This window comes from Peromyscus californicus, unplaced genomic scaffold (assembly GCF_007827085.1).
Source record: "Peromyscus californicus insignis strain IS unplaced genomic scaffold, ASM782708v3 Scaffold_13__1_contigs__length_99412109, whole genome shotgun sequence".
Classification (NCBI taxonomy): domain Eukaryota; kingdom Metazoa; phylum Chordata; class Mammalia; order Rodentia; family Cricetidae; genus Peromyscus; species Peromyscus californicus.
In genome coordinates, this window is record NW_026294424.1 from 95,725,658 (window position 1) to 95,752,563 (window position 26,906).

Consider the following 26,906-nt stretch of genomic DNA (forward strand, 5'->3'; position numbering starts at 1 on the left):
TGTCCTGCTCCTAGCTCCTGGCAAACCCTTACATGTGGCAGGCAGTCAACAGACATCTGTTGGATAAATAAAGGAAAGGAAGAAATGGGGCTAGGAAAAAATGGCTCAGTGGATAAGAGCATTCGCTATTCTTGCAGAGGACCTAGGTCCAGTTCCCAGCATTCACACGGTAGATCACAACCACCTCTGACGCCCTCTCTTGGCATCTTCTGGCACTGCACACGCATGGTGTGCATAAATGGATGCAAGCAAAACACTCTCGGGTATGGTGATATTTTATTTGTATTAAAATATTATTTGTATGTTAATAAATAAAGTTGCCCGGGGGTCAGAGCTATTAGCAAGCCATAGGAAAGCAGGGCAGTGGTAGCGTACGCTTGTAATTCCAGCACTTGGTAGGCAGAGCTGGGTAAGTCTCTGTGTGTTCAGGGATACAGCCATTATTGGATACACATGCTTTTAATCTTAATACCAATCATGGAAAACCTGGAGGCCTATACAGACAGGCTGTGAGGAGGCGGTCATGTGGTGGGTTTACAACCAATGAGAAGGCAGGACAGGAACTCTATATAAAGACTTTAACACAGGGGTAGCTCTGGTTCGGAGAGGTAGGACCACCGCAGGAGGAAGGGTAAGGTTTTAGCTCTTAGCTCTGACCTCTTGGCTTTCTTCTTTGCATTGGTTCCGTGTTTATTATTTAATAAGAAGGTTGGATACATCTACATTTGGCGCCCAACGTGACAAGAATTCATTAAAAACCGCTTGGCTTGGCTTGGGGAAACTCAAGCGGCTACACTCTCTCTCTCTCTCTCTCTCTCTCTCTCTCTCTCTCTCTCTCTCTCTCGCGCGCGCGCGCGCGCGCGCGCTGGATTCACACCTCGAACACCAGGTGGCTGTGAAATTCCCTGGGATTCTACTGTTCTACCCAGACTTGGTAAGCCAATTAACATATCTATTTAAAAGAGAATTTTTTTCTACATTAAAAAAAAAAATGGGCTTTATGTGTACATTGGAAGAAAATTGGGCTTTGTTTGAAATTTTAGGCACTCTGACAATGGAACAACTATATGAAAAGATTAATATTGATCGAATTATTCAGTTTATTACTTTTCTTATCCTCATTTTACTATTTAAAAAGATCATCAACTTCAGTGCCAGGATAACAGTCTTAGAAAAACTTGTTAAACCGGTAAAAATGAATTATAGAGAAATTCAAATTCAGACAGAAGAAATAAATAGTGAAGTTGTTTCAAAATTGGATCGTAAGGTTACAGAAAGAAAGCCAGTTTTCACACAATCACCCTTAATTTATCCAGTAGCCGTACAGCAGCTACCTGATGAAGAGAATGAACAAAATACTTGGGTTCCAGTTGAAATGTTAGACTTACGAAGATTTTAAGGAGGCAATAGCATCTTATGGCATGCACTCCCCATATGTAAAGCAAATGTTAAACACCTGGTCAACTTGTAATAGGATTCTACCAAAGGACTGGCGGGAATTGGCACAGGCTGTTCTTGAACCCGGACAAAATCTTCAGTGGAAAATGTGGTTCAGTAATGAGGCTAAAAATATAGAAAGACAATGGAGGGATAGCGGAATACAAGTCTGCCAGGATCAGCTTATTGGCGAAGGCCAATATGCTTCAGTACAAACACAATGTTCATATGATGTCCAAATCCTAGTTCTATGTAAAACGGCAGCTTTGAATGCATGGGACAGAGTTGAAGAACCAGGAAAAAAAACTGAGTCATTTACAAAGGTTATACAGGGCCCCAAAGAATCTTTCACAGATTTCTTACAAAGATTGACTTCAGCAGTACAAAAAATGGTCCCGAATTCAGAGGCTAGTCAGATAATAATTGAATCTTTAGCCTTTGAGAATGCAAATGCAGCGTGCAAAAGAATAATCAGGCCGTTAAAGGCAAGATCTGCACCTTTGGAAGATTGGATTAGAGATACAGTTAATATAGAGGCTTATGACCATGATGATATGTGGGTAGGAAAAGCAATTTCAAAAGGTTTGAGCAATGTTAGATGTTTTGGATGTGGAAAGCAAGGACATTTGAAAAGGGATTGTAAACAGGTCATTCCTAGAAATAATGTTTCTTCAAGGAACACTGGCAACAGAATGCCCCTTCCTTCTGGAGTATGCAGAAGGTGTGGTAAGGGAAAACACTGGACCAACGAATGTAGATCAACAAGGGACAGACAGGGTAACCCTCTGCCTCGAGCTTTGGGAAACTCCCAGAGGGGCCTCAGGCAGGCCCCCACAGTAAATCCAGTTCAAACCTTTCCTGCAGTTGTAGAGGAAACCCCTACTCAAAGCAACTAAATAACCAAATGTCTATTGGAATAAATCATGTTAGTCGAGATGATGAAACAGAGAAAATAGGAAATACAGGAAAAAACATAAAGAAAATTTTTTGGCAAACTTCTATTAATGAACAAAGACCAAAACTAGCAATAAAAATAAATGGTGTTTTGTTGTCTGGTTTGGTAGACGCAGGTGCTGACATTACCATAATTGCACCAGAATTTTGGCATCCAACTTGGCCTCTTCAGGAGGTAAACATTCAACTCTTAGGAATTGGGACATTATCTAGAGTGAAACAAAGTATAAGATGGCTTGAATGTATAGGTCCAGAAGGACAGAAAGGAAAATTAAAACCATATATGGCTAACATAGCTATGAACCTGTGGGGTCGAGACTTGTTACAACAATGGAATACTCAGATTAATATCCCTCCAATCTCAGAAACAAATCATAAATTAGTACATGTTTCTGAGAGAAATATTAAAAGATATTATTCTAATGAGTGCTCACCAGCCATCCATGTCATACAAGAACAGGGCACAACAACTGATAATCTTCCAAAAACATTAACAGCTCTACCTTTAAAATGGTCAACAGACAAGCCTGTATGGGTTCAGCAATGGCCTTTAACAACAGAGAAACTCCAGGCTTTACAAGAGCTGGTGGAAGAACAGTTAAATGCTCATCATATTGAAGAATCAACCAGCCCTTGGAATTCTCCTGTATTTGTTATAAAAAAAAAAAATCTGGTAAATGGAGAATGGTAACAGACCTTAGAGCAATTAACAAAGTAATTCAGCCAATGGGCTCTTTACAATCTGGAATTCCTTTACCTACTCTGTTACCAAAAGGCTGGCCTCTCATAGTTATTGATTTAAAAGACTGTTTCTTTTCAATACCCTTACAAGAAAAAGACAGAGAAAGATTTGCTTTCACAGTGCCTACTTATAATAATTCTCAACCGGTTAAAAGATTTCAATGGAGGGTTCTCCCACAGGGAATGTTGAATAGCCCAACTTTGTGCCAATATTTTGTAAAACAGCCATTAGAAGTGGTACGTAAAAAATTTCCTAAATCTATAATTTATCATTATATGGATGACATTTTATTAGCTGATTCAAATGCAGATACTTTAGAAAGAATGTTTGAAAAAGTAAAGAAAATTTTGCCTTGCTGGGGGTTACAAATTGCTTTAGAAAAGGTACAAAGAGGAGATTCTATTAATTATTTAGGATATAAAATAGAACTTCAAAAAATTAGACCTCAAAAAGTGCAAATTAGGAGAGATCGACTACAGACTCTTAATGACTTTCAAAGATTATTTGGAGACATTTCTCATCTAAGAACTATTGTTGGGGTAAAAAATGATGAACTGAATAATTTGTTTAAAACCTTAGAAGGTGATAAGGACTTAAATAGTCCAAGAGAATTATCACCTGAAGCTGAGAAAGAATTGGCCTTGGTAGAAAAGAAAGTACATGAAGGGCACGTAGATCGTATTGATCCAAAGCTGGATTGCATTTTGGTTATTTTACCTTCTAGGCATTCCCCAACAGGAATATTAATGCAAAGGGAAGATATTATATTGGAATGGATATTTTTACCAAATAAACCAAATAAAAAATTAAAAACTTATGTGGAAAAAATCTCTGACTTGATTTGGAAAGGAAAATTGAGACTTCGTCAATTAGCAGGAATAGACCCAGCAGAAATTGTCGTACCTTTAACTAAGGAGGACATTGAAAAATTATGGATAGAAAATGAAGCTTGGCAAAAAGCTTGTAGTAATTTTTTGGGTGAAATTAACAGCAAATATCCTAAAAGCAATAGAATTGATCTTATAAAGAGAGCTGATTGGATCTTGCCTCGAATTGTGAGGAAAAAACCCATATCTGGAGTTCGTACATTTTATACAGATGCCAACAAACAAGGAAAGGCAGGTTACAAATCAGAAAATTTAAGTAAAGTGGTTCAAAGTCCTTATAATTCAGTTCAAAAATCAGAATTGTATGCTATTCTGTTGGTATTAATGGATTTTTCAGAACCTCTCAACATAGTAACTGACTCTCAGTATGCTGAAAGAGTAGTATTACATATTGAGACTGCAGATTTATCCACGATGCTTCAGAATTAACTTCATTATTTATTCAATTACAAGATACAATCAGAAAATGGAGTCATCCTTTATATATAACTCACATCCGATCCCATACTGGTCTGCCAGGCCCTCTAGCACAAGGCAATGATGAGATTGATAAATTATTGATAGGAAATGTGCTGGAGGCCTCAGAATTTCATAAAAAACATCATGTAAATAGTAAAGGTTTAAAAAAGGATTTTTCCATAACCTGGCAACAAGCCAAAGAAATAGTAAAGAAATGTCCTACTTGTTCCTTCTACAATCAAACACCATTACCAGCAGGATGTAACCCAAAGGGTACTCAGAGGAATGAAATCTGGCAGATGGACGTGTTTCACTTTGCAGAATTTGGAAAACTGAAATATGTACACCACACTATCGATACTTATTCAGGATTTCAATGGGCAACTGCTTTGAGTTCTGAAAAAGCTGATTCTGTAATCACTCATTTGCTAGAAGTTATGGCCATTATGGGTATACCTGCACAAATCAAAACTGATAATGCTCCATCATATGTCTCTGTTAAAATGAAACAGTTTTTTGCTTATTATAATATAAACCATGTTACAGGTATACCACATAATCCTACAGGTCAAGCAGTTATAGAAAGATCAAACAGAACTCTAAAGGATATGCTAAATAAACAAAACGGAGTAACAAAAACCCCCAGAAATAGACTACATAATGCTCTATTAACTTTGAATTTTCTCAATGCCAATGAGAAAGGAACAACAGCTGCAGAGAGACATTGGATAATAGAAAAAACTACAGAATTAAATCAACCTATATACTTTAAGGATGTGCTGACCTCAGAATGGAAACCAGGGTATGTGTTACGTTGGGGACGAGGTTTTGCTTTTATTTCTACAGGAGAAGATAAGCTGTGGGTACCATCAAAATTGATAAAGGTGCGATTTGAACAAGAGAGACCTCTTAATTAGAGGAGGTGATAGTTCATCAACTATCGTAAACATCCAATTTAAACTAACTTACACCAGTAACACATGCCTTTTCATTTAATCAGATAACTTGTCAAAAAGGAACATCCCCAAAAAACCTTGGGGAAAGGTTTTTGTTTTTGTCTTTTAGGAGAATAAAGGTTAACGAATTTGAAGAACACTGGACAAATGAGACAACTGAGGAAAAGGAACAAATCATCTATCCTAAGAAACAGAGTGAAATGGCGTATGGGTATGTTATCTAAAAAAATTTTATGTCTTCCTAAATGTTTTTTCTGCTTTTCTTTAAAGATTTAACACTATTTAACTTCTAATAGTCCCAGTTCAATTAAAATTTAAAGCTGACTTTGGAGTTGGAGAATGGCTCTCTCCTTCTTTAAACTCAAGCATGTTGTTAAAAGGAAAATGCAAACTCTCTGTATCATGCCAGAGGAAAAGAGCCATCTTCTGCTATGGGACAGGAGAAAAGCCAAATTAATTAAGGGACTATTCTATTACGAATCTCAACTCTTTGATTCTATTCTGATTCTTTAAACTTTTCTTAAAGTATGAATTTTATATCAAAATTTACAAGATCAATATATATAGTATATATACATTTTAAACTTTGTTAAGATATAAATGGTCATATAGAGTACTAACTAATTCTAAAAAGTCGCATATATAGTCTTTGTGTTCGAGTCTCATCAGTTTTTTGCAGGAAATCACGGTTAGGCCTAACATCAACTGAAGTCTCCAGGAAGAAGATGGGGCCCCACAACAACAATTCCACGTGGACAATAATAACATCACTAAGCTGACAAACATCATCTACAGATCAGCTTTGAACTACAAAGTGCTCAGAGCAATTTTGAGAAGAGCTAGCTGAGATGATCCAGTCTCAAAGACTACTTGAATAAGGATTTGAGATAAACCCTGAATTTTGGCATTATACACAGACTGGATAACGAAGGATATATTTACCTTTCCTAGAATTTGACAATTAACCTAAAATTTTTCTTTCAGGATAAAGATACCTTCGCCCATACCCAGCAGGAAGCAATTTCAAGAATACGACGCCCACATTCCCAAAGAGGTGGTGTGGGGCGTTTGGTTTTTTTGGTCTTTTAATGGGTTTTGGGTCTGGGATAATTTTCATTGATTAGGGGGGTTGGTTACAAGTTGTTGTCAAGGGTTAGGAAAAAGGCTAAGCAAAGGAGATTAGATTTAAGGTTCTTATTATAAAAAAAAAAAGAAAGAAAGAAAAGAAAAATGTAAATACATTACATTGGATTGGATTGTTTTATATTGTATACAAATTATATATATTGAAATTGATATTGTTAGAAAATGTTATATATATTTTTCTAATTGTACCGTTCATCTAACAATGTAATGCAATTTTCTGATCCTTGAATGTTATTACCAATTATTAGGATATAAAGAAATGAAAGTTAGTAGTTAGATATTATAATAGAACTTGTAGTTATATTAGGTATGTTTTCAAGATTGAGTAGATATATTTTAGATAGACAGGTTATCTTCAAACCCTTCAGAGATCTACATAATATGGCATTTAAAATGTTTTAATAACTTAGAAAATTTTTCTTTTTTGTTATGACTATGAGACATGTCGGCTCCTGGCAGTACCAATCTACTTCAGAGAAAAAATGGGCATTGAAGAAACTGCATATGGAGTTAACTTTCATTGTGGCAAAAGTTAGCCACTGGACAACAAAGTATCCTCGAATCAACAGGACAAAATGGACAGACAGGACATAAAACAAAGGATTACTGATTCTTGCCAAAACAAGTGTGGTTATGGCTTTATCAAAAGGCATCTTCAGAGGCCAGAACAATATGGCACCATCCCTGAAGTGGCCTTCGCAATTCGAAAAAGGTACAGTGCCCTTTTCTTCTAAGGCAGCTGAACAGGCAGTGGGCCGATGGCCTCTGATGTGCAATGGAACAGCAGCTGAAACAGTTATTCTTGAAGAGTAACTAAGCTCACGCCTCTCAATAGTAGACTGGCATTTGATGGAGGGATATGGAGAAGAATGGGATGCTGAGATGAAGCCATATATACACAGCCAAGAAGAATGGACAGCTGAATTAAAAAACCATCAACAATTTCCAGAATTTAAAATCCTGAATCATGACATGACACTAGTGGAATTCAGGTGTTTCTGGTACTGGTACATGGACTACTCTCACTCAATGTGAGGTTGAACTGTTGACCTTGTGTACATCCTACTTCACAAATGAGTCTGTCAGATATGCTAAGCCTATAGGCTGAAGATGATGCCCCAGCACTTCGGAGAAACCTCAGGTGACTGTCCAGACAGCTGTCTGTTTCTGTCAACTCACAAATTTTTTGGAAGTTGCTTATGTGCACTTCCTGTTTTTATTTTTGTTAGCTAATATTATTTCCTTCTTGGGTCTCTGAGGGAGTTGAAGATTAGTTAGTTATAGTTGAAGTTTAGTTAGTTATAGTTGAAGATTAATTAGGATACATTTTGGACTTACCAAAATAGGATAGATAATGAAATTATTTTCTCTGAATTTGTCAAATACAAATGGACTAGACATTGTTTAGGTATTTATTACTTGTATATATTGTATATAGTTATTGTACTTTTGTATATAGTTTTCCTTATATTAGTTATAAGCTTTTTCTTTTTTTTCCTTTTTATTAAAATAGAAAAGGGGAAATATGGTGATATTTTATTTGTATTAAAATATTATTTGTATGTTAATAAATAAAGTTGCCCAGGGATCAGAGCTATTAGCAAGCCATAGGAAAGCAGGGCAGTGGTAGCGTACGCTTGTAATTCCAGCACTTGGTAGGCAGAGCTGGGTAAGTCTCTGTGTGTTCAGGGATACAGCCATTATTGGATACACATGCTTTTAATCTTAATACCAATCATGGAAAACCTGGAGGCCTATACAGACAGGCTGTGAGGAGGCGGTCATGTGGTTGGGTTTACAACCAATGAGAAGGCAGGACAGGAACTCTATATAAAGACTTTAACACAGGGGTAGCTCTGGTTCGGAGAGGTAGGACCACCGCAGGAGGAAGGGTAAGGTTTTAGCTCTTAGCTCTGACCTCTTGGCTTTCTTCTTTGCATTAGTTCTGTGTTTATTATTTAATAAGAAGGTTGGATACATCTACACTCGGGCATAAATTAAAAATAAGTAATTTTTTTAAAAGGAGAACAAAGAACAAATCAATCTTAGTGATACTGTCTCGAGGCCCAGTATAAAGTTGCTTACCACCACCAACTAGAGACCAAGTAATCAAACCTACCAGCCTGGGGTGACGATGGGGCGTGGTTCTCATTCAAACCACCACAAGAGGGCGCTTTATAAAAACAACTGAAGCAAGAGAAGTTCAGTTCTTAGACCAAGAGAAAAGCTCATGTAGAACGAAATCATTTCAGAGAAATGTTTCCAAACATTCCTCCTTCCCATCCTGAGAGAATGGCTACATTCATCCCATATCAGAAAATGACACAAACTCTGCGTCATAATGGACCTCTGATTTTGAACTCTGTGATCCATTGCTAAATAAGAGACAAAAGATGGTTTATACCGATGACATTTGGGGAGCTTTTGAAAGCAGTGAACCATGAGAGCTCACAATGCAGTTAATAAGACGCCCCTGGCCATGATGGGAAGCCTTGTGCTCTCAGCCCTGTGTGCGGGCTGATGCTTGGAGCAGAAGTGTGTGTGGATGAGCACTATGGAGGATCACACAGATGCCCACATCCATCACAGGCTAGTTGGTTCAGATCCAACTCAAACATCTAACCAGTCTTTCTACAGGCTGGAACAGAGCGACAAATCACCCATCTGTACAGCCTGGGGCGGCACCAACGAGAACAGACATCTATTACCATAAAGATCGACTTCAGTGACTGAATGACCAGACATTTGGCAGCGTTTGCTCATAAAAACCGAGCATTTCATATGCCAAGTAGGCTATAATTGATACAATAAATTATTTTCTTTGTGCCCGGTAAATTTTTAGTTTTCCAAAAGACTAAATCCATAATTTTAATGGGTCTGGATTGTTTTTATCTTAAAGCCGGGTAAGTGGAGATAGAACTTCACCACAAACAGCTGCAGTGTAACAAGCCGGCCCATTGTTCTCAGAACAATAGTCACTCTTTCTTTCCAAAATGATGTGCTTTTCTTGGTTTCATTTTTATTTATTTATGTATTTTTTTAGTTGGTTTCATTTTTAAAGTCGCCAAAAGTCAGTTTTTATTATAAGCGATGTGGAGAGGGCGGGCTGTGGAGCTGGCTCAGTGGATGAGGTGCTTGCCACAGGAGCTTGACAACCTGTCCTGGAGCTTCGAAGTGAGGTGGAGGCAGGAGAATGGCCTGGAAGATCAGCCTTGAAGTGAGGTGGAGGCCAGCTGGCCTGGAATACACTACACAGTGCAAAACAATAAAAACGACTACACTGGTCAGTTCCTGTTGATACAAGCTGGAAGTCACCTGGGAAAGGCGAACCTCAGCTGAGGAATCACCTCCATCTGACTGACCTGTGGGCAAGTCTGTGAGGCATTTTCTTGACTAACTTTGATGTGGGAGGGCCCAGCCCACTCTGCTACCCCTGGGAAGGTGGTCCTGGGTTCTATAAGAAAGCAGGCTGAGCAAGCCATGACGAGCAAGCCAGTAAGCAGCACTCCTCTGTGATTTCTGCTTCAGTTCCTGACTCCGGGCTCCTGACTTCCCTAGATGATGAACTGTGACCTGTGAGCAGAAATCAGCTCTCTCCCCAGTTTGCTTTTGATCTTGCTGTTTGGGATGACAGCAGAGACAGAACCTGGGACAGGGACCGTGCCTCTGCAATGCCCACAAAGACCCGGGAAAACACCCCTTAATGAAGGTTAGATTAAGAGTCCTTTGTTTGCCATTGGCAAGAGCAGGCTCACGACACAAAGGACTCTCAGAGGCAGGTCAGGGCTTACAAAGCCAAAAACCACAACCACAGCGCCCCAGACACAGGCCAGAGGGCAGAAGTTTCAAGGTTTCAGTTCAGCTGATTAAAACAATTTAGTTCTGTGTGGTAAAACAATGGACCTCCGGAGGCTGCAGGTGTGCCTACATGAGGATGGCCTGCCATCAGGATGTGGTTACAGGAGCTGAAGAGCAGCTGGGTGAAACATGTTAGCTAACACTAGAACAAAATGGTGTCACTCTAGGCAGCTCGCATCAACAAGATGGAAAGAGAAACAACTCCTGGAAGTCCTCTGACCTCCACGCAGGCTCCATGGCATGTGTGCATCGGCATACACACACACAAACACACACACACACACACACACACACACACACACACACACACACACACAAGCACACATTTTCTTGAAAAAAGAAACTAAAATGTCAAGAAGATGTGGACTTGACCCTTTCACTGGTCTCCTGTGAGCCACTATTCCTGACTTGAAAGCCAATCAAAACTAACCACAAGTTGTGCTGAGGCCAAATGGGACACTGAGAAAGGACACTTAGCAAAGTATCTAGACAATCAAATATTAAATAAATGTTAGTACCTGTGCCACCTTGCCTCTCACCTTCAACACCCCCTAGGGAATCAAACGCAGTGCTCTCAAGCTTTTTAAAGGGGGATTTTGACGGGTGGGGGATGCAGCGGAGCAATAGAGCGCGGGCTGGGTACGAGCACAGTCCTGAGTTCAGCACTCGGAGGAGTTACTTTCCTCAATGCAGTGGAGAAGCAGCTTAAAGCAGGAGGGGATGCTCCGACCCACAGGTGAGGAGAGACAGCCTGGCATGGCAGGACAGGCATGGAGCAGGAGGATGAGCAGAGGTCGATTGCCTCTACAGTCCAGGAGGAGAGGACAGACAGGAAGTGGGACTCGTCTATCCACTGAAGAACAGAGCCTTACCTGCTTCAGGGAGGTGCCGTTTCCCGAGGGTTCTGTAACCACCAGACGGGGAACAAGTGTTCAAACACAGGAGCCCACGGGGAAGCATTTCACATTCGAACCATAACAATACCAAAAAGCAAAAATAAAAGGAAAGTTGACCCAAATTTAGCACTCAATCAAAATGTTCTTACAAATTCTGGATATGACTCCTCATTAGAGGACCTGCAGTGTTTTCTGCCATTTTATTTTTAGCCTTGTCTTTCTCAGTCTTGACACTGACATCTCAGTGCTGTCGCCCTGTATTTACTTACAAAGAATAATAGAGGAAACCACCGCCGTACAGCTATGTAGAAGCAACCATTTTGAACGAAGGACAGAAATACGAGACACGGCAGTGACCCCTGGCATACGAGCCACTTTATGTCATATGAAATGACGGGGAGCCGCGTCCACACTGGCAATGTAGAACAATGTGTCTATTCGTTGTGCCTCTCTCCTGAAATACAGAATTTCTGAACACAAGTCAAACTCGACCATCTGAAAAGCAAACACAGAACTGCTGCGGCGTGACTGTCTCCACCAGAGGGCGCTAATGCCCTTCACATGGGTTGTGTCGCGTGGGTCAAAGCTGGAAAAGGTTAAGAAGGCCGTGGAGGCCCCTCCACGCAGCTGCTTCAGTTAACAGTTCCACACAGCACACGCGGGGAGAGGAAGTACTCAGGACTTTACAGTTACCTCGTCCCCTGATAGCCCTCCTCTTTATCCATAGAAGCACCCAGGAGCGAAGGTCTCCCTGTCTCCAGCTCAGAGATAACCTCGCCGCTCTCTCTAATTGTACAAGCCCAGGACGACCCAGGATGACTGAGTGACTTATTCAGGAAGGCAGTCACGATCGATGCTAACACAGGACTTATACCCAGTATTGCCCTTACAAGGCCCCTCATTGAGTCCTCCCCGAAACCCATTCTTCAAGAAGTAACGCAGGACAGGTAAGTAACTTGACAAAGACCACACAGCTCTTTGGGCAAAAGCCCAGACTTTGGTGACCTCGCTCTGGAATCCAAGTTACCTTTACACACGGTCTCTAAAGGGAAGTGATGCCGTGACTCGCGTCTTAGCGTGGCTTACCTCAGGTTAATCGCTTAAGCTTCCAGATTGGTGTTCCAAATCCAATTCCCTCAACAATCAAAGAAAGCTGGAGCTCAAGGTCACGTGACAGCCAGGTTGCCAAGAGATGACGTCACAGAGTCATTGCACACATTGAAGTCACGTTTTTAGCTCGCTCTCAGCAACGTCACTGCTTGTCATCATCACTCGTCAGCCTCCCCCTGCAACTCTTCCCCCTTCAAAACCTCAGTCTTTGTTTCTAAGATCTGTTTTTTATTTGTATGTATGTGTCTGTGTCAGGTCCTGGGAAGCTAATGTTGTATCTAGGTGGCTGTGAACCACCCAACGTGGATGCTGGGAGCTGACCTTGGGTCCTCTGGAAGAAGTGCTCTAACCACAGGGCCATCTCTCCAGCCTGCAAACCCTGATCAGTGTGCTCATTCTTTATCAGCTCTCACAAGTTAAACTACGACCACTCTCGGGGACAGAAGATGACAGAAGATGGAGGTGTGAGTCCCCAGTCTCCAGTCTGGTTTCATTCATTCACCCATTCATTCATTCATTGCCTCCTGGGAACAAAACATGAATCTCGAGACATACATGTCCATTTGACAGCTGTGGCTTTTGGCCTCCTGAAGCACAGTTACCCAGCATTCCTCTGGAGGATGTCAGTGATCTGCAGCTGAGAAGCTCACGTCCTCACAGGCCTCTGAACGATCCTTGAGCTGCAGAGAGTGTGACTCAGCAAGGCTGGAGGCGGCTAATGGATCCTACCACTCTCAGATACACAAACCGGACTAGGGCCGCCGTGTGGTACTCAGGCGGCTTGGGTGAGCTCTGCTGTATTCTAGAACAGAGATTGTTTACCTGTGGCTGTATTTTGTCAGAGTGTGTCTTGTTTGTCCTCCAGCCACTCAAAGAACAAACTCTTATGTCTGCTGACCACCGATGAGCACATTAAATTTTGCAAGACTTTTACATCTCAGTCAAGTTCACCCAACAATAAACATAAAATCGTGAAATTTCCACCACCCACGTGTCTGTTTCCGTCTCTCTCTATGCCTGTCCCTCACCTTGCTTTGTAATCAAGCTACCTGTAATTTCTGCACCTACACCAGACCTCTGACTCCTGAACACCTGTCTTCTCTCTAAAGAAACAGGATCGGCTGAAGCTCCGAATTCAAGTTTCAATTTCTCAGAATCTCTCTCTCTCTCGATCTCTCTCTCTCTCTCTCTCTCTCTCTCTCTCTCTCTCTCTCTCTCCCTCCCCCCCTCTCTCCCTCTCCCTCCCCCCCTCTCTCCGTCCCTCCCCCCTCCCTCTCTCAAAAGTATGGTTTATCTCAGGCTTACAGTAACTTTCAGAGCACTGCCGTGGTCTGTCCGTTTGTCCACGGCTCCAGACTCCTAAGGGGCCACTCTCTTGCCGAACTTTGCAGCTTGCGTCTCAGAAGGCTGGTTCCCAGATCGAGTCACGGATTAAACAAGAAGGTGTTATGTCATTAAAGGTCTTGACTCACCCCTGCACTTAAAAAAACAGCCCAACTTCCCTAACTTCACCATTTAGTCAGGGCCTTCAAACTCTTGAGGGTGCTCAGGATGGGAGCACGCCCAGGAGGCGGCAGGTGTTGGGTCGGTGGTACTCTGTGGGAGGCGGGGCGGGGACACTGGGGGTACCGCAGTTGTCTCCGCTTCCATCACCTCCCTCTTCCACCTACATGTTTACCTCACTATTCCTCAACCGGCCCCGCCCCACCCTCCCCAGTGTGGAGTTCCTTTCCACACACGTACCTGCCTACCGTGCGGCAGTCTGGCTTCTACTCCCCCCAGAGCTGGAGTCCTCCCCATCTCCATATCCACCGCATCTAGGACGCACTGTGCTGGGGAACCTGGTCTCACTGCTCACGCGGCTCCTTCAGGTTCAAAGGCCTATGACAGAATAGGTCCATCAGCCCCAGGACCTAAGGCTTTTTTCCTTCCCCTGGAGAGAAGGACAGGGAACATGGTGACCAGGACAGAGGTCTATAGCCCTCCAAAACAGCTCCTCTGTCTCAGGACTCCTAACAAACAAGGGCCTAAACCATTTCCTGTCCCACCCATGTCTTTCTGCAGAGAAGGGTCCAACTGTTCTATTATACCCTCTTCCTTAACAGTCTGGGACTCTGGGTCAGAGGGTTCAGGCCAGGGTAGATTCCATCCGCAGTGGTCCCATCTTTTGTAGCTGTCACCTCGATTTTCCCCACACTGACCCCATCACCTTCGTCCACATTGGTTTTCTCTGGCTGTCCTTGGTGTGGTGGCTGACACTTTGTTGTTGTTTTTTGTTTGTTTTGTTTTGTGTTTTAATGTGAGAGGCCGTCCTCCTCAGGGCAGCCCCATCAGCCTTCTGGGAGTGGTGGGTCAGGGTCGGCAGCTGGCTTCCCCGGGCACACTCCCACCTTCCACAACTGAGTCAGACTCAGTGGTCATCAGCTTCCCAAGGAAGTCTGCCGACTGTCCCAGCTCCCACTGGGCTGCAGGCCAGTCAAGCCTCTATATGGAGCGCTTCCGGGATGCTAGCCCTGAAGAGCACCTGCTCATCTTCCACTGTGCCGGCCCTCACCGGCCCTCTTTTTAAAATGTGTTTAACACTTGTTACACGGGTCAGACTGGCCTCCAGCTTGCACCAGTCCTCCAGCTTCTGCCTCCTGCATGCCGTAAGTAGACATGGCCGCCAAACCCGGCCATTTTCCTCTGTTTAACCTAATGACACGGGTCCAAAAACCCTCACTCCTTAATTTTATAATGAGGTAAAGAATGTCTTTATTATTCCACCTTTCTCAAAACACAGCCAGGCCACACTGAGCGCTCCTGAAGCATGCTTTTGTTGAATGACCCAATACTTGTAAATGTCCTGTTAGAGGATTGTGCGGCATCTTACATTCACTTCACACATTCACTGTGGTTTCAAGTTCTGAAAATTTCAAGCTTTCCTAAAAGTTGGTGTTTGTTTGTTACACAGGGTCTCACTCTGTAGACCAGGCCTGCCCCAGACTCATAGAGATCTGCCTGCCTCTGCCTCCAGAGTGAGATTAAGGGTGTGTACTACCATGCTCTGAAACTTGAAGCTTCTTAAAGATCAAGACCCTATTCTCATATTCTCCAGAAATAAAAAGTCAGTCAGTGGGCATAGTGAGTAGACAAAAAAAGCATATAGAAATAAATTAATGGAAAGATAGCAGATAATTAGAAGTACGTTCGGAATTAAACATTCGGAATCCAGAAGCCAAGGCCCGAGAGAACAGCGCTGTGGAACGGTCTAGAAGCTTAGTTAATTGCAGGCTTACTGTTTAACAAGTCCATCTAGTACCATCTGGAACAATGCCAAGAAACTGAGCTTCTGGAGGGCAAAGGGCATCCTCACCATGTGGACTAGAATACCCAAGACAATCTTAAGATTTTTGAAGGCACTAGGCTCATAATAGCTGTTTGTTGTTGATAAACAAGTGAGTCAAATGAAATGATGTCTGATAATTCTAAAATTTGGAGTATGCCTGGAAAAAAGAAACACCCACTTATAATGTCAGTGACTTGTCCCGAGTCTGAGGACCCATAGAGCCACCGGGGGTGGGGGCGGGGGGGATAAGTATGATGCTTTCTGGAAGCACACAACACTTTCTCCTCTGGCTCCACAATGTTCTGACTCTGGTTCTTCTACAACTTTCCTGGAACTCTTTCCCAAGCTCTGAATAAACATCAGGATGTAGTCTCCATGCTCGCAAAGACTCGCGTCAGTTGAGAATGAAGGCAAGTGTTCAGCATGTATTTAAATTAGCAGATAGGCCGGGCGGTGGTGATGCATGTCTTTGATCCTAGCACTTAGGAAGCAGAGGCAGAGTCTCTGATTTTGAGACCGGCCTGGGCTACAAAAGTGAGTTCCAGGACAGCCAGGGCTATACAGAGAAACCCTGTCTCCAAAACAAACAAATAAATAATAGCAGATGGTCTTTTATTGGGGCATAAAACCAAAACACAGCTATTGAGGCAGGGGTGGGGGGGGGGGTGATACCAAAGTCCAGCTGAGGCAAAGAGTCTAATGTGAGGCCACTTTCCCAGCACCAGGAAACCTCTTGCCCAGATTTCAGCAACATTAGTGGAGCGGGGAATGAATCCTCACAGGGCTCCCAGCAAGAACCACGGTCTCCACATAAAGAGGACCGTTAAGGTGCTCTGCAGCACACTCACGGGGGCAGAGGAGTGTCACTTCTTCGTCTCTGGGCTTTCTGCCTGGCTCCACTCACCCTCATTTCCTTAGGCACACCTCCTCTTGATGGACGAGAGTCAGCGAGGGCCTGGCTGCTCTGGTGGACTCAATATGTGACCCAGATGACAGCATCTTTTCTTTAAATGGAAGGCATGGGAAACTTTCAAAGGAATATTTGGACAAATTCCCAGGAGACAGATCAACGGAGGATGCCGGGCTTCTTCCTTCAGGAAATGTGTTTTCTCCTGGGGAAAGGCCTCGGAGGAGAGCCACCACCCCAGCACTGTTCTGATGAGCACAGTGTTCGGCTAAGGCAGACGGGGTGCACAGCACTGCAGGGGGTGAGGACGCAGAATGGCTGGGACTATTTGAGGCTGGGACTACACGAGGCAGCAGCGGGACACACACAGAAGCGCCCAGCCGGGCCTCGCACAATGGTAGTCCAGCTTTCTAGGTCAAGCTACCTTATTGCAAGCACATGTACAGTAACCCATTCTTCCTGCCCGGCTGGGGGTCCTCCCTACTGAGCTCACTCTCAAGGCCATTCCCATAACATGTCCCAGGCTCGGGGAAAGTTCATCTCTACACCACGGTCACCAAGAGCCTGAAGAGGTCACAGTGACCCTTTGACGGTGGCAATATGCTCAGTCCCATGCAGTTAACCTGGGGGACACAGCCAACTTCAGCCACGACACAGTGACACAGCTACCAACCGTGAGATCCGAGATGCTGCCCTGTAGAGGGACTCTAAGTCTGTGACTTTGGCTGGTCCCGTTTCCCACCCACCTTGGAGGTGCTGCAGGCTACGAGTTTAGCAGCTTCAGGAGGTACTAGATAGAATGTAGGTGCAGCTGATCCACCCCCCCCACACACACACACACCCACACACACACCTCCAGGGCCAGCATCTGTGACCTGAAAGCAAACTATAGGGTGTCACATCAGAGCACTGTTCTACATGGGGACCCGTGAGCTCGATGGACGTTTTCAGGGCTGTGTTCAGTGGGTCCCCTGCTATGATAGGCTCCACAGTTAACTTGATTAGATAAGAACACTGAAAGCATTTGAATGGGACATGCCTTTGGGTTTGTCTGGGGGGCAGGCTTTTCCAGAGAAGATTAACTAGGGAGAAAGAGACCAGTCCAGAAGGACTGTGCTGGGGTCTGACCTGAATAAAATGAGGAAAGGAAAAAGCCGCTTAATAACTGAGTATTTCTCTTTCTCCTTCTTCATCCGCCTGGGTATAAGTACCTGCACACTCCGCCGCACAGCCTTTTAAGCTGGCCTACCCATGCTCTCAAGCCGCCGTGAGACAAAGTAAATCTTCTTCTGTTCAGTCACTTACTGTGTGGTGAGAAAGGCAAGGAATAGACCCGTTGAGCCCCACAGTGCCAATTGTGGTGGACAGACAACGAGGATTGTGACAGACAGGGGGCTCCACTGGCATGTATGTTCACAGATGGCCTTGCACAGTTTGCACAGCCAAATACGTGTGTGTGTGTGTGTGTGTGTGTGTGTGTGTGCAATGCAGCTCCTGTCTATTTTAGGAGGAACTAGGCTAGCTGGGCATGGTGGTGTATGCTTTTAATCCCAGCACTCAGGAGGCAGAAGCAGGTGCAGCTCTGTGAGTTCAAGGCCAGCCTAGTATGTATACTGAGTTGTAGGCCACCCAGGGCTGCACAGTGAGAGCCTGTCTGGAAGAGGAGTGGCAGGGTGGGGAGGGGGGGAGAGGAGGAAGACAGAGAGAAATGGTGAAATAGTGTGCTTTCTGAATATGCCTTCTCTACAGGAGAGGGTCTACAGCCCTAAGAAAATTAATTATTATAGTTGTCTTGGTGTTCTACCCTCACGCCACCAGATCTACATTTAATTAGAAAAAGATTTCTTAGTATCATAAAGAATTTGAAGGATTACTGAAATGAAAAAGAACTGTTTTCTTAAGATTTATTTATTTATTTTAAATTATGTGTCTGTACGGGGGGTGCACAAGAGTGCAGGTGGTAGAGAAGGCATCAGAGCAGTGCATGCTCTTGACCACTGAGTCATCTCTCCAGCCTCTTGAAAGAGAACTATTACTATTGGATGTTATTCTGTCTCCTATAGATCACAGGAAGTTCCTCCAAGAGCAGAGAAAACTAGCCTCACCAAGGCAGCCACATGCATTGGAGCTTAATTTGGCACTCAGAGAGCCTTCTGTTTCATTTCAGGAAATTAACACGAGAGAGACCCATCAATCCCACAAGTTAGGAAATTCCTTCATGGGGTCACAGAGTTCACCTATGAGGTGACAAACTTACAGTGATGACTTGTGTTCTAACATGTGTGACTTTGCTTGTGGCATTTGTATAGAGGAACTGACCACACTCCCAGGACACCTTCCCTTTGTGAGATGAACGTAAAGACCCGAACACCAGTAGGACTTGAGGTGTGGTAGAAAGCTAGATAATTTATTTTGGCTTCCCTAATCTACAGCTTGCCAGAGAGAGCCGTGAAGATGAACCACCACTTTAAGACAATGTTTGGAGCAGATAAGACAAAAGGAAGAGAGCCTGGGGTCCTCCATCCCACTGCTCAGAACCTGGTTTCAGCTTCTCTTCAGCTGAACATACACAGGGTGTTTTCTGTGCTTCATCTAAGCTGTGGCCTGCTATGGTCACAGACCACATTTTAGCTCCTTTGATATCTCCCTTGATATCTACCATACTGCTAGGCACATAGCAAGGGCTTCGTATCCATAAAACAATTTTTATGTGGAAATCATGGCTGGGTGTTTTTTCTCCTACTGAAATAAAATGAACAAAGAATCCCTGAGAGAATCACAAATACTTTAAATATATTCCAAGCTCCATAGGTTCTGTTTTCAGGGATCGCTGAGTTATCATCAAAAGCACAAAAACCAACTACTATTTATACTTATCATGTCAAACCTACCCTAGGACATCAAAAATCTGCAGACACCAAATGTGCTCTTTTTGTGGGCCCAGAGGATGTGGCTGTGCACGGTGCTTAAATTTTCTCTGAGAACAGCAGTTGAGGGCATTCATCTTTCTCTTCACCACGATGCACACGGGGCATAAAGTGGAGAAAGAAGACCCAAGTGACCCCTGTGCGTAAGAGGCTTCTGAAGCGTGGTGTGACGTCACTAATGGTGTTCCTCCACTGTAAGCAATAAGGACTGCCCTCACAGGGGGTGACTTTGCTGATGAAAATGAGGGTGTAATAATAGTAATCATATGAACAGCGACATCTGTGGACTTGCCAGCATTTGTAATGAACTTGGCCACTGTTGCTTCCCGCTAATAAGTTGGGCTACCAGATAAGCAAGTTGACTTTAATATGTGTGTCACTGTTGGGCTGGGATTCGAACTGACCATCAAGCCTATACTTTCTGGCTGTAGCTATGAGGACACTAAGGGGTTAAGGCACTGCCCCAAGTCACACAAGCCACCATGTTGCTGTGACAGAAAGACATTATGTGTTCAGAGTCAGGGAAGAGGAAACATCACTTCTCAAACATTCAGACAAGGTTGTGAAACCAGAAACTTCCAACTTAAAATGTTCAGATCTCACAGCCTGATTCTCTTACAGTACTTAATTTTTTTTTCAAAATTATACTTAAAAAAAAATCTTTGTCCAAGTAGTAAGCAGTTTGAGGGCCATACTTCAGTCTAGAATGACAGATGTGCACACAAGGGCCTCACACACACAATTTAGTAACAGTATGTTGAGTGTTCAAATGAAGGAATTTTAAAAAAGACTTGTGTGTGTTCCTCATGTGTATGTGCCACATTGTGTATCACGTGTGTGGGTGCCATGTGTGAGGGACCACATGTGTGGGTGGTGACCCATGTGTGTGGGTGCCTTCAGGGGCCAGAAGAGGGTGTCCGATCTCTTGGAGCTGGAGTAGCAGGCAGATGTGAGCCACAACAGAACTCTGGTCCTCTGCAAGAGCAGCCTGTGCTCTTAACAGCTGAGCCATCGGCCCTCACAAGATTTCCAACTTTTTCTTCCAGACTCAACACGACTGCCACCCAGAACAGATTGGACAAGGAAGGACAGGGCAGGCCTGCAGTTCTGATCTGACCGGTCTCTACCGGACACAGCGCGGTCTTACGTAACTCAGCGGTGTGCATGGGTATCTGGTGCCCAACTGATCAGGTGACTCAAACGCTGTCTTCATTTTATTCCTCGGGGAGTGTTTTGTTACCCCGTTTTGTTAAAACAGGGATGTGAATACCATAGCAACTCAGAGATACAAATCTCGCTGAAGTGAATCGTTGTGCTAGAAATGACCTGGACAAAGACTGAGTTTAAAAAAAAAAAAGGAACAGGGAGGGCGTGGGAGTTAAGGACTCGAGGATGATAAAAGTATTAATCACCCAAACTTCTGAATTTGGACTACAGTTTTGCTTAACTTGTAAGTCACTCTGTTACTCTTCAACAGGAGAAGGAGGCGGGTGGGGCAGGTGGCCATCGACAATGAAATACTATTACTAGTGAAGTCTCTCTACCATATTGTCACCTTAACCCGAAGACGAGGACACTGGGAAGAAAAGGACGGCATTGGAGGCCTAGAAGCCAGCTCAAGTGGCTGCTTAGTTTGGCACTAGGGGGAACCTCCGTCCCAGGAGCCCGGCAACCTTTCCAGTCACTCGAGGTAAAGAACGGTAAAGGACTTCACTAAGGCAGGCCCTGCACCGCACACCCCACCCTTCCTGGCCGCCCAAGTTAGGCCAGAAACAAGTTTCTCAGGGGTGCACACGCGGGAAGGCCGGGGCCCTTTGCTGGGTCGGCGGGCCAGGGGGACAGCCAGCCCTAAGCCCGGGTTCCTGGGTTTCTGGAATGCAGCCCCGGCTCCAGGCAACGCGTGTGGCTGCCATGCACCGCGGATGCCAGGCTGGGCGAGGGCACGCGGGCGGCCGCATGGCGCTTGCTCGGGGAGGCGCTTTGTCTGCAGCAGAAGGGTGAGTCACCGGGCCCCACGGTCCGTCCCAAGGCCGGGCGGACGCTCGGGCCCGGCGGCGGCGGCGGCGTAGCGATCCGGGCAGGGGCGGCTGGGAGGCGGCGCTGCGCGTCCCCGGCTCCCGCCCGCTCGTCCGTCCGCCCGCCCGCCCGCGCCGCCGCCCGCGCGCTCCGCTCCTCCTCCGCCCGGGAACGTAGTCAGCGGTTCGCGCCGCCGCTCGCCCATTGGCCGGCTGCGCGCGCCGCGTCACAATGGAGCGGCTCCGGGGCGGCGAGCCGGGCAGCGCCGGGGCTTCCCGCTGAGACGCAGTCGCCGGCGGAGTGCGAGCGCCGGCGGCTCGGCGCGCCCCGGCCGGGCAGCGCGGGCCCCGGAGGGGGGCTCCAGGCGCCAAGGTAGGTGGGGACGGCGGGGCCAGGCGGGGGAAGGGGACGCGGCCGCAGCCGCAGCCGCAGCCGCAGCAGCAGCAGCAGGTGGGGGCGCAGGGCAGGTGCGGTTACCTGGCCGCGCCTCACCTGGGAGTCCCGCTGCGGGCAGGCGGCACAGTCACCAGCTGAGCGGCGGCCGCGCGGCTCCCACGCCCCCGGGAGAGGGAGGGCGCGGTTCCCCACGCTCCACCGTCTCCTGGATGCTGGGGTCATTCGGGGCGAGAGGAGGGGGCGGCCGCGCCCAGGCGGTCCCTTCGCTGTCCCCGCGGCTGAGCGCGCGGTGAGCGTGTGTGTCCCCGGGACTGCAGGGAGAGGACTCTCCTTCTCCACCTGGGGTCTCGCCGCAGGTGAGTGCGGCTCGCTCGAGGGGGTCCGCATGGGGTCGCCGGCGTTTGCCCCCTGCCCTGGCGCCTCCTGTCGACAGACATTTTATTGCTCGTGGGTATTTACCGGCCTACAACTGTGATTTTAGTGTTTGAGCTAGGAGGGGTCAACTCACTTCCATTTAAAGACTGGAGGTTCCTCCTCCTCCTGGGCTGCAGGTGCTGACCGGTCAGAAGGGAAGAGGCTCGTTAATCCGTGTCCTCGACTGACTTCCCAAAGTCCATAGGTTGTCTGTAGTCATATGACGTTTGTGAAAGACTTTGGTGTGTGGTCATGAAAACCACCACCACGGAGACCCCTTGCTCCCCCCACCTCAGAGAACAAACCTAAATTTAAAAGTCAATACCAATGTGTGGATTTCCTTGAATACATTCTACCTTGCCTGAAAACTTAACAGAAAAAAAAATATCTGCTATATAAAGGTAAGAGTGAAAGTTTTAAAAATGGTAAATGTAAGACCAATTTAGGTCGTTTGTTCGGTGTATATCAAGAAGAAATTAGAGACTGGGAGTGTGGCTCCGAGGGGCTTAGCAGGGTCAGGTCTGAGGGTTCATCACCCCCCAAAGTACTTCTACGGTTGCATATAGTAATGATAATAACAATAACAGTGCGCGATTTTACTGGACAGCTATGTTCTAAGCCTAAATCTAGGGCTGGAGTATCTATGGAAAAGTGCAATATAACAGCTCCAGTACGTCACATGCACAAATCCTGCCTCCTCAGAACCCAAAATCTTGAGTCTTGGATGCCAAGTCACTTTCTTTTGCCCCGAGCTTTCCTAAGTGAGCAGGTCCACTCTTGAATAAGAAATGACAGTTAATCCCCCAGGTAATCGGGCCTGTGAGATTTAAAACCTTAAGCCCTAACATGTCTGATGCTGCTGTGAGCTAAAACTTGGGCGTTGGGGAAGCAGAGCTGTCAATGAGCACACCTTGAGTCATGCCGATTTTCTTATGCCGAGTTTCCAAAGCGGGAGGAACGTAATCTTCGTGTTAGAATTAGGCTGAGTGTTCTTTGAAACTTTTTTTTTTCCTTTTCTGAAGGTTGTTCCAACATGAACCTCAAATACACATGTTCACACTGCAAGCGATTGCATTTGACATGTTGAGATGTGTTTTTAAGCCCTCCGGCCATCCCCACCACTATTCCCCACTGCTGCTTTAATTTCCAAAATCCTCAGAATGAAAACATCAACATGAATTAAAATAAACAAAGCTCTAAGCAATAAAATTTGGAAAGGACACCGGGTGACCTAACGTGTTTTAGGTGACCACATGGGTACTTGCCCTCAGTGACCTGGCACTTTTCTTTTTAGCGTGTTTTCTGAATTTGAAATGGGAAAGGTCTTTAAAACCTTACGATTCATTCTTTAGAAAATTTTAACTTGTAAACTTTCCTTGAAATTTTCATGTAGGAGTATTTTGTGTCACTTTTAACCACCCATGCAAAATCCGATGCCTGATTTTTGTTTAGAGTCTCTCAAGTTGAATTTCCAATTTCTTCTGCCTCCCAGCATCCCTCTGTTGCCCTTGGATGTGTTCTGATTCTGTTGTGTTTCTCCACACTGGTGGATAGTTGCTTGGCTTGTTATAGAGCACTGATGTCCTAGCAAGCAGCTTGGTTCTGTGGTCACCTAGAGGAACCAAGGAAACCCCAGTGCGGTGTATAATTTCCTAAAGCAGTTGTAAATTGTCTCCCGATCCATGTCCTGACTGTTTTCATGTTTACAACCCTCTTTGGACCTATGTTACAACTGTATTTTCTTTTTTAAAAAGTTATGTATTGTTACTGTACGTGTGTGATATGTGTGTGTGCAGGCTCCTGCCTGCTGCAACACACATATGGAGGTCAGAGGACATCTTTGGGGAGTAAGTTCCAGGGATTGAACTCCAGTGTCAGGCTGGTACTGCAGCTGCGTTTACCTGCTGGGCTTTATGTCTCCCGGCCCTCAACTGCATTGTCTAAGCGCCCTTCACACCTGCATTGATTTAGTTTTCTCTGCAAAACAATACCTTTGCCAGACATAATTACCTGTTTTTCTTTTTCTGGATCATTAAGATTGATCTTAAATAAGTTTGGACTTACTCCACTGACATCTCCATGCTCAAATCTTTGCTATTCATTTGGAAATTGCACAACAAGGTAACAGTGAACTCCCTCTTCTGAGATTTCCCTTTCTTTAGACTTCTACTCACTTGCAACACATTTTAAGTTTACGCCTTCAGTGCTGTTGTGAAAGAAAAGGAAAAAGGGAATAAAAATGGGTGTCCAGCTTCAACCTTGACCTTTTCTTTTCACTTTTGACCTTCATACTGTCTTTGATGTGGGTCACATGACTCTTTGTCCCTTTCCAGACTGCCTATTTGAACTGCATCTATTGCTTCTTTGAATTCAGACTACTTTACAGTTCTTTCCTGTCTGATCCACCTCTCCAGGGCGCCTCTCCATGGAGCTGCTCATGCATAGTTATTTTTTCATTTCCAGCTCCACACAGGTTAACTGAGCTCTGCTTTGCAGATCTCTGGTGGAGACTGAGTTCTTTACTGTTACGTGTCATCGTCCTTAATTCTGAGTGTGCAAGCTTAAGAGCACATCCGAACCTTCCTTACTTTCTCTCTTCGAATGTTTTCTCAGCCTTTTGCAACATTCCCTCACTCTTAGGCGTGAACCTTGTGTGCCAGTGGACTTGATCTGACCTTTGCCATCATCACTTTGGATGAGTTGCTGCCTTAGTTAAAATTGTCTCCCAGGAGAGATCACAAAACAATGACCTATCAAAGTGATGTTTGTTTCCCTTTCACATCCAAGAAAAAGAGTTAATAGACAGCTAGGCACGATGACAATGCTTGTAATCCCAGTATTTGGGACACCAGCACAGGAGGATTGCTACAAATCCAAGGCAGCCTGGGCTACTTAGTGAATGGTGATCCAGCCTGGGCTACATACATAGAAAGACCTTGTCTTATCCCTGACCTGCCAGCACCACCCCCCCCAAAAAAAGTTATGGATGGACAAGCAAGAGGAATATGATGGCTCTGTTGTCTTCTGGGAAGACTGGTTCCATTTATTGGCTCTATCATACACAGTGTGAGGCTTCACCCTTATGGTCCAAGGTGAAGCTTTCTTTGCCACAACCTATTTCCAAGTGGCAGAAGGAAGGGTTGGAAGAGGAGGGGGCAAGGCATCAGCTTGCAGTCTCATGAGAAAACGTGTTGGGATCTTCCAAATACAACATCTCATTGCCTGGAACGTAGTGCCCATCATCGCCACTTCTGGCCAGAGTTAGTCCCAGGCACAGAGTGCAGGATGTTTCACTCACTTAGGAAAAATGGGAATGGCAAGTATCTGAGTATTTGAACACTGTAATCACTGTGCACCTCATGTTTCTTTACTTTTTCTTTTTCATTTTTATTTGTGTGAGGGAGGGGGGGTCTAATATGAGAAATCCACAGGAGTCTGCTTAAGGGGTAAAAGGAATTTATTAGGGAAGAAAACTCACTACAGAACAGGAGATTATGGTAGGGTCCTGGAAGGCCGATACACAGTCCCACGCTGTTGTTCTGCCTGAGTCCACCTTAGCATCCAAGCCCATGAGGGTGTGAAGGGGCCTGAGTACATGCACCTCAGGTCTTAAGAGTTGCCTGAGCCACGCCCCAGGGGCAAGTAAGTACTTCAAGGTCATAGGTAGGTAGGACAGTTACCTGCTACATCTCCAGGGGGTGGTGCCTCAAGGTCATAGAACAGCTATCCACTACAAGGGTCAGAGGACAGCTTCCAAGAGCCATGTCTTCTTCCATGGTTTTTGAGATAGTCTCTCGTTATTTCTGCTGCTGTGCAGGCCTGTACTCTTATCTTACCTCCCGCTGCAGCAGGATGTCTGGGGTGGGGAACACAGAGGCAGGGCAGCTGCATCTGCAAGGGGTCTGACCACCATTTCAGTCCGTCTTGTTTCTTAATAAGAGATTCTCTGGTGATACATTGTGTCCCTCAATACATTGCGCACCCTAATAAACTTACCTGGGGTCAGAGGACAGAACAGCCGCTAGATTAGACGTAGAGGCAAAATGGTGGCACACTCCTTTAATCCTATCACTGGGGAGGCAGAGATCTATCTGGATCTCTGTGAGTTCAAGGCCACATTGGGGAGCAGAGCCAGGCTGGTGGCACAGGCCTTTAATCCCAGCACTTGAGATATCATGTCTTTGCTTGGGAAGGACACACGCCTTTAATCCCAGGAAGTGATGACAGGAAGCAGAAAGGTATGTAAGGTGTGAGGACCAGGAACTAGAGGCTTTTAAGCTTTTAGACTTTTAGCAGCAATTCAACTAAGACCCTCAGGGGTAAGGATTCAGGCTTTTTCAGTCTGAGGATTCATGGAAACAGGATGGGCAGATGTAGCTAGAGTTTTCCTGGCTGGCCCACAGTCAGGACAAATCTCTGACACCCGCCAGTCCCACAGCCACTCAGACCCAACCAAGTAAACACAGAGACTTA

General features: G+C 45.1%; 2 protein-coding genes across 16 annotated transcripts in view; one reads left to right on the forward strand and one right to left on the reverse strand.

The window, feature by feature from the left end:
• The window catches only part of LOC128108694 (guanylate-binding protein 6-like), a 73,121-nt gene extending 59,827 nt beyond the window's left edge, over nt 1–13,294 (reverse strand). For 2 of the 8 annotated variants that reach the window (XM_052735598.1, XM_052735597.1), the window contains exon 1: nt 13,001–13,293. In XM_052735598.1, coding sequence (XP_052591558.1) covers nt 13,001–13,008 — 8 coding nt within the window. In that variant the 5' untranslated portion in view covers nt 13,009–13,293. Of the gene's footprint in view, nt 1–11,311; nt 12,300–12,421; nt 12,589–13,000 lie in introns of those variants that run through there. The other 6 variants (XM_052735600.1, XM_052735604.1, XM_052735601.1 and 3 more) reach the window with 6 other exon arrangements.
• Nucleotides 13,295–21,866: 8,572 nt separating this feature from the next.
• Lrrc8b (leucine rich repeat containing 8 VRAC subunit B) overlaps nt 21,867–26,906 on the forward strand; it is a 71,023-nt gene continuing 65,983 nt past the window's right edge. For 5 of the 8 annotated variants that reach the window (XM_052735610.1, XM_052735608.1, XM_052735614.1 and 2 more), the window contains exon 1: nt 21,872–21,995. The gene's annotated coding sequence lies outside the window, so the exon portion shown is untranslated. Of the gene's footprint in view, nt 21,996–26,906 lie in introns of all 8 variants that reach the window. The other 3 variants (XM_052735609.1, XM_052735617.1, XM_052735611.1) reach the window with 3 other exon arrangements.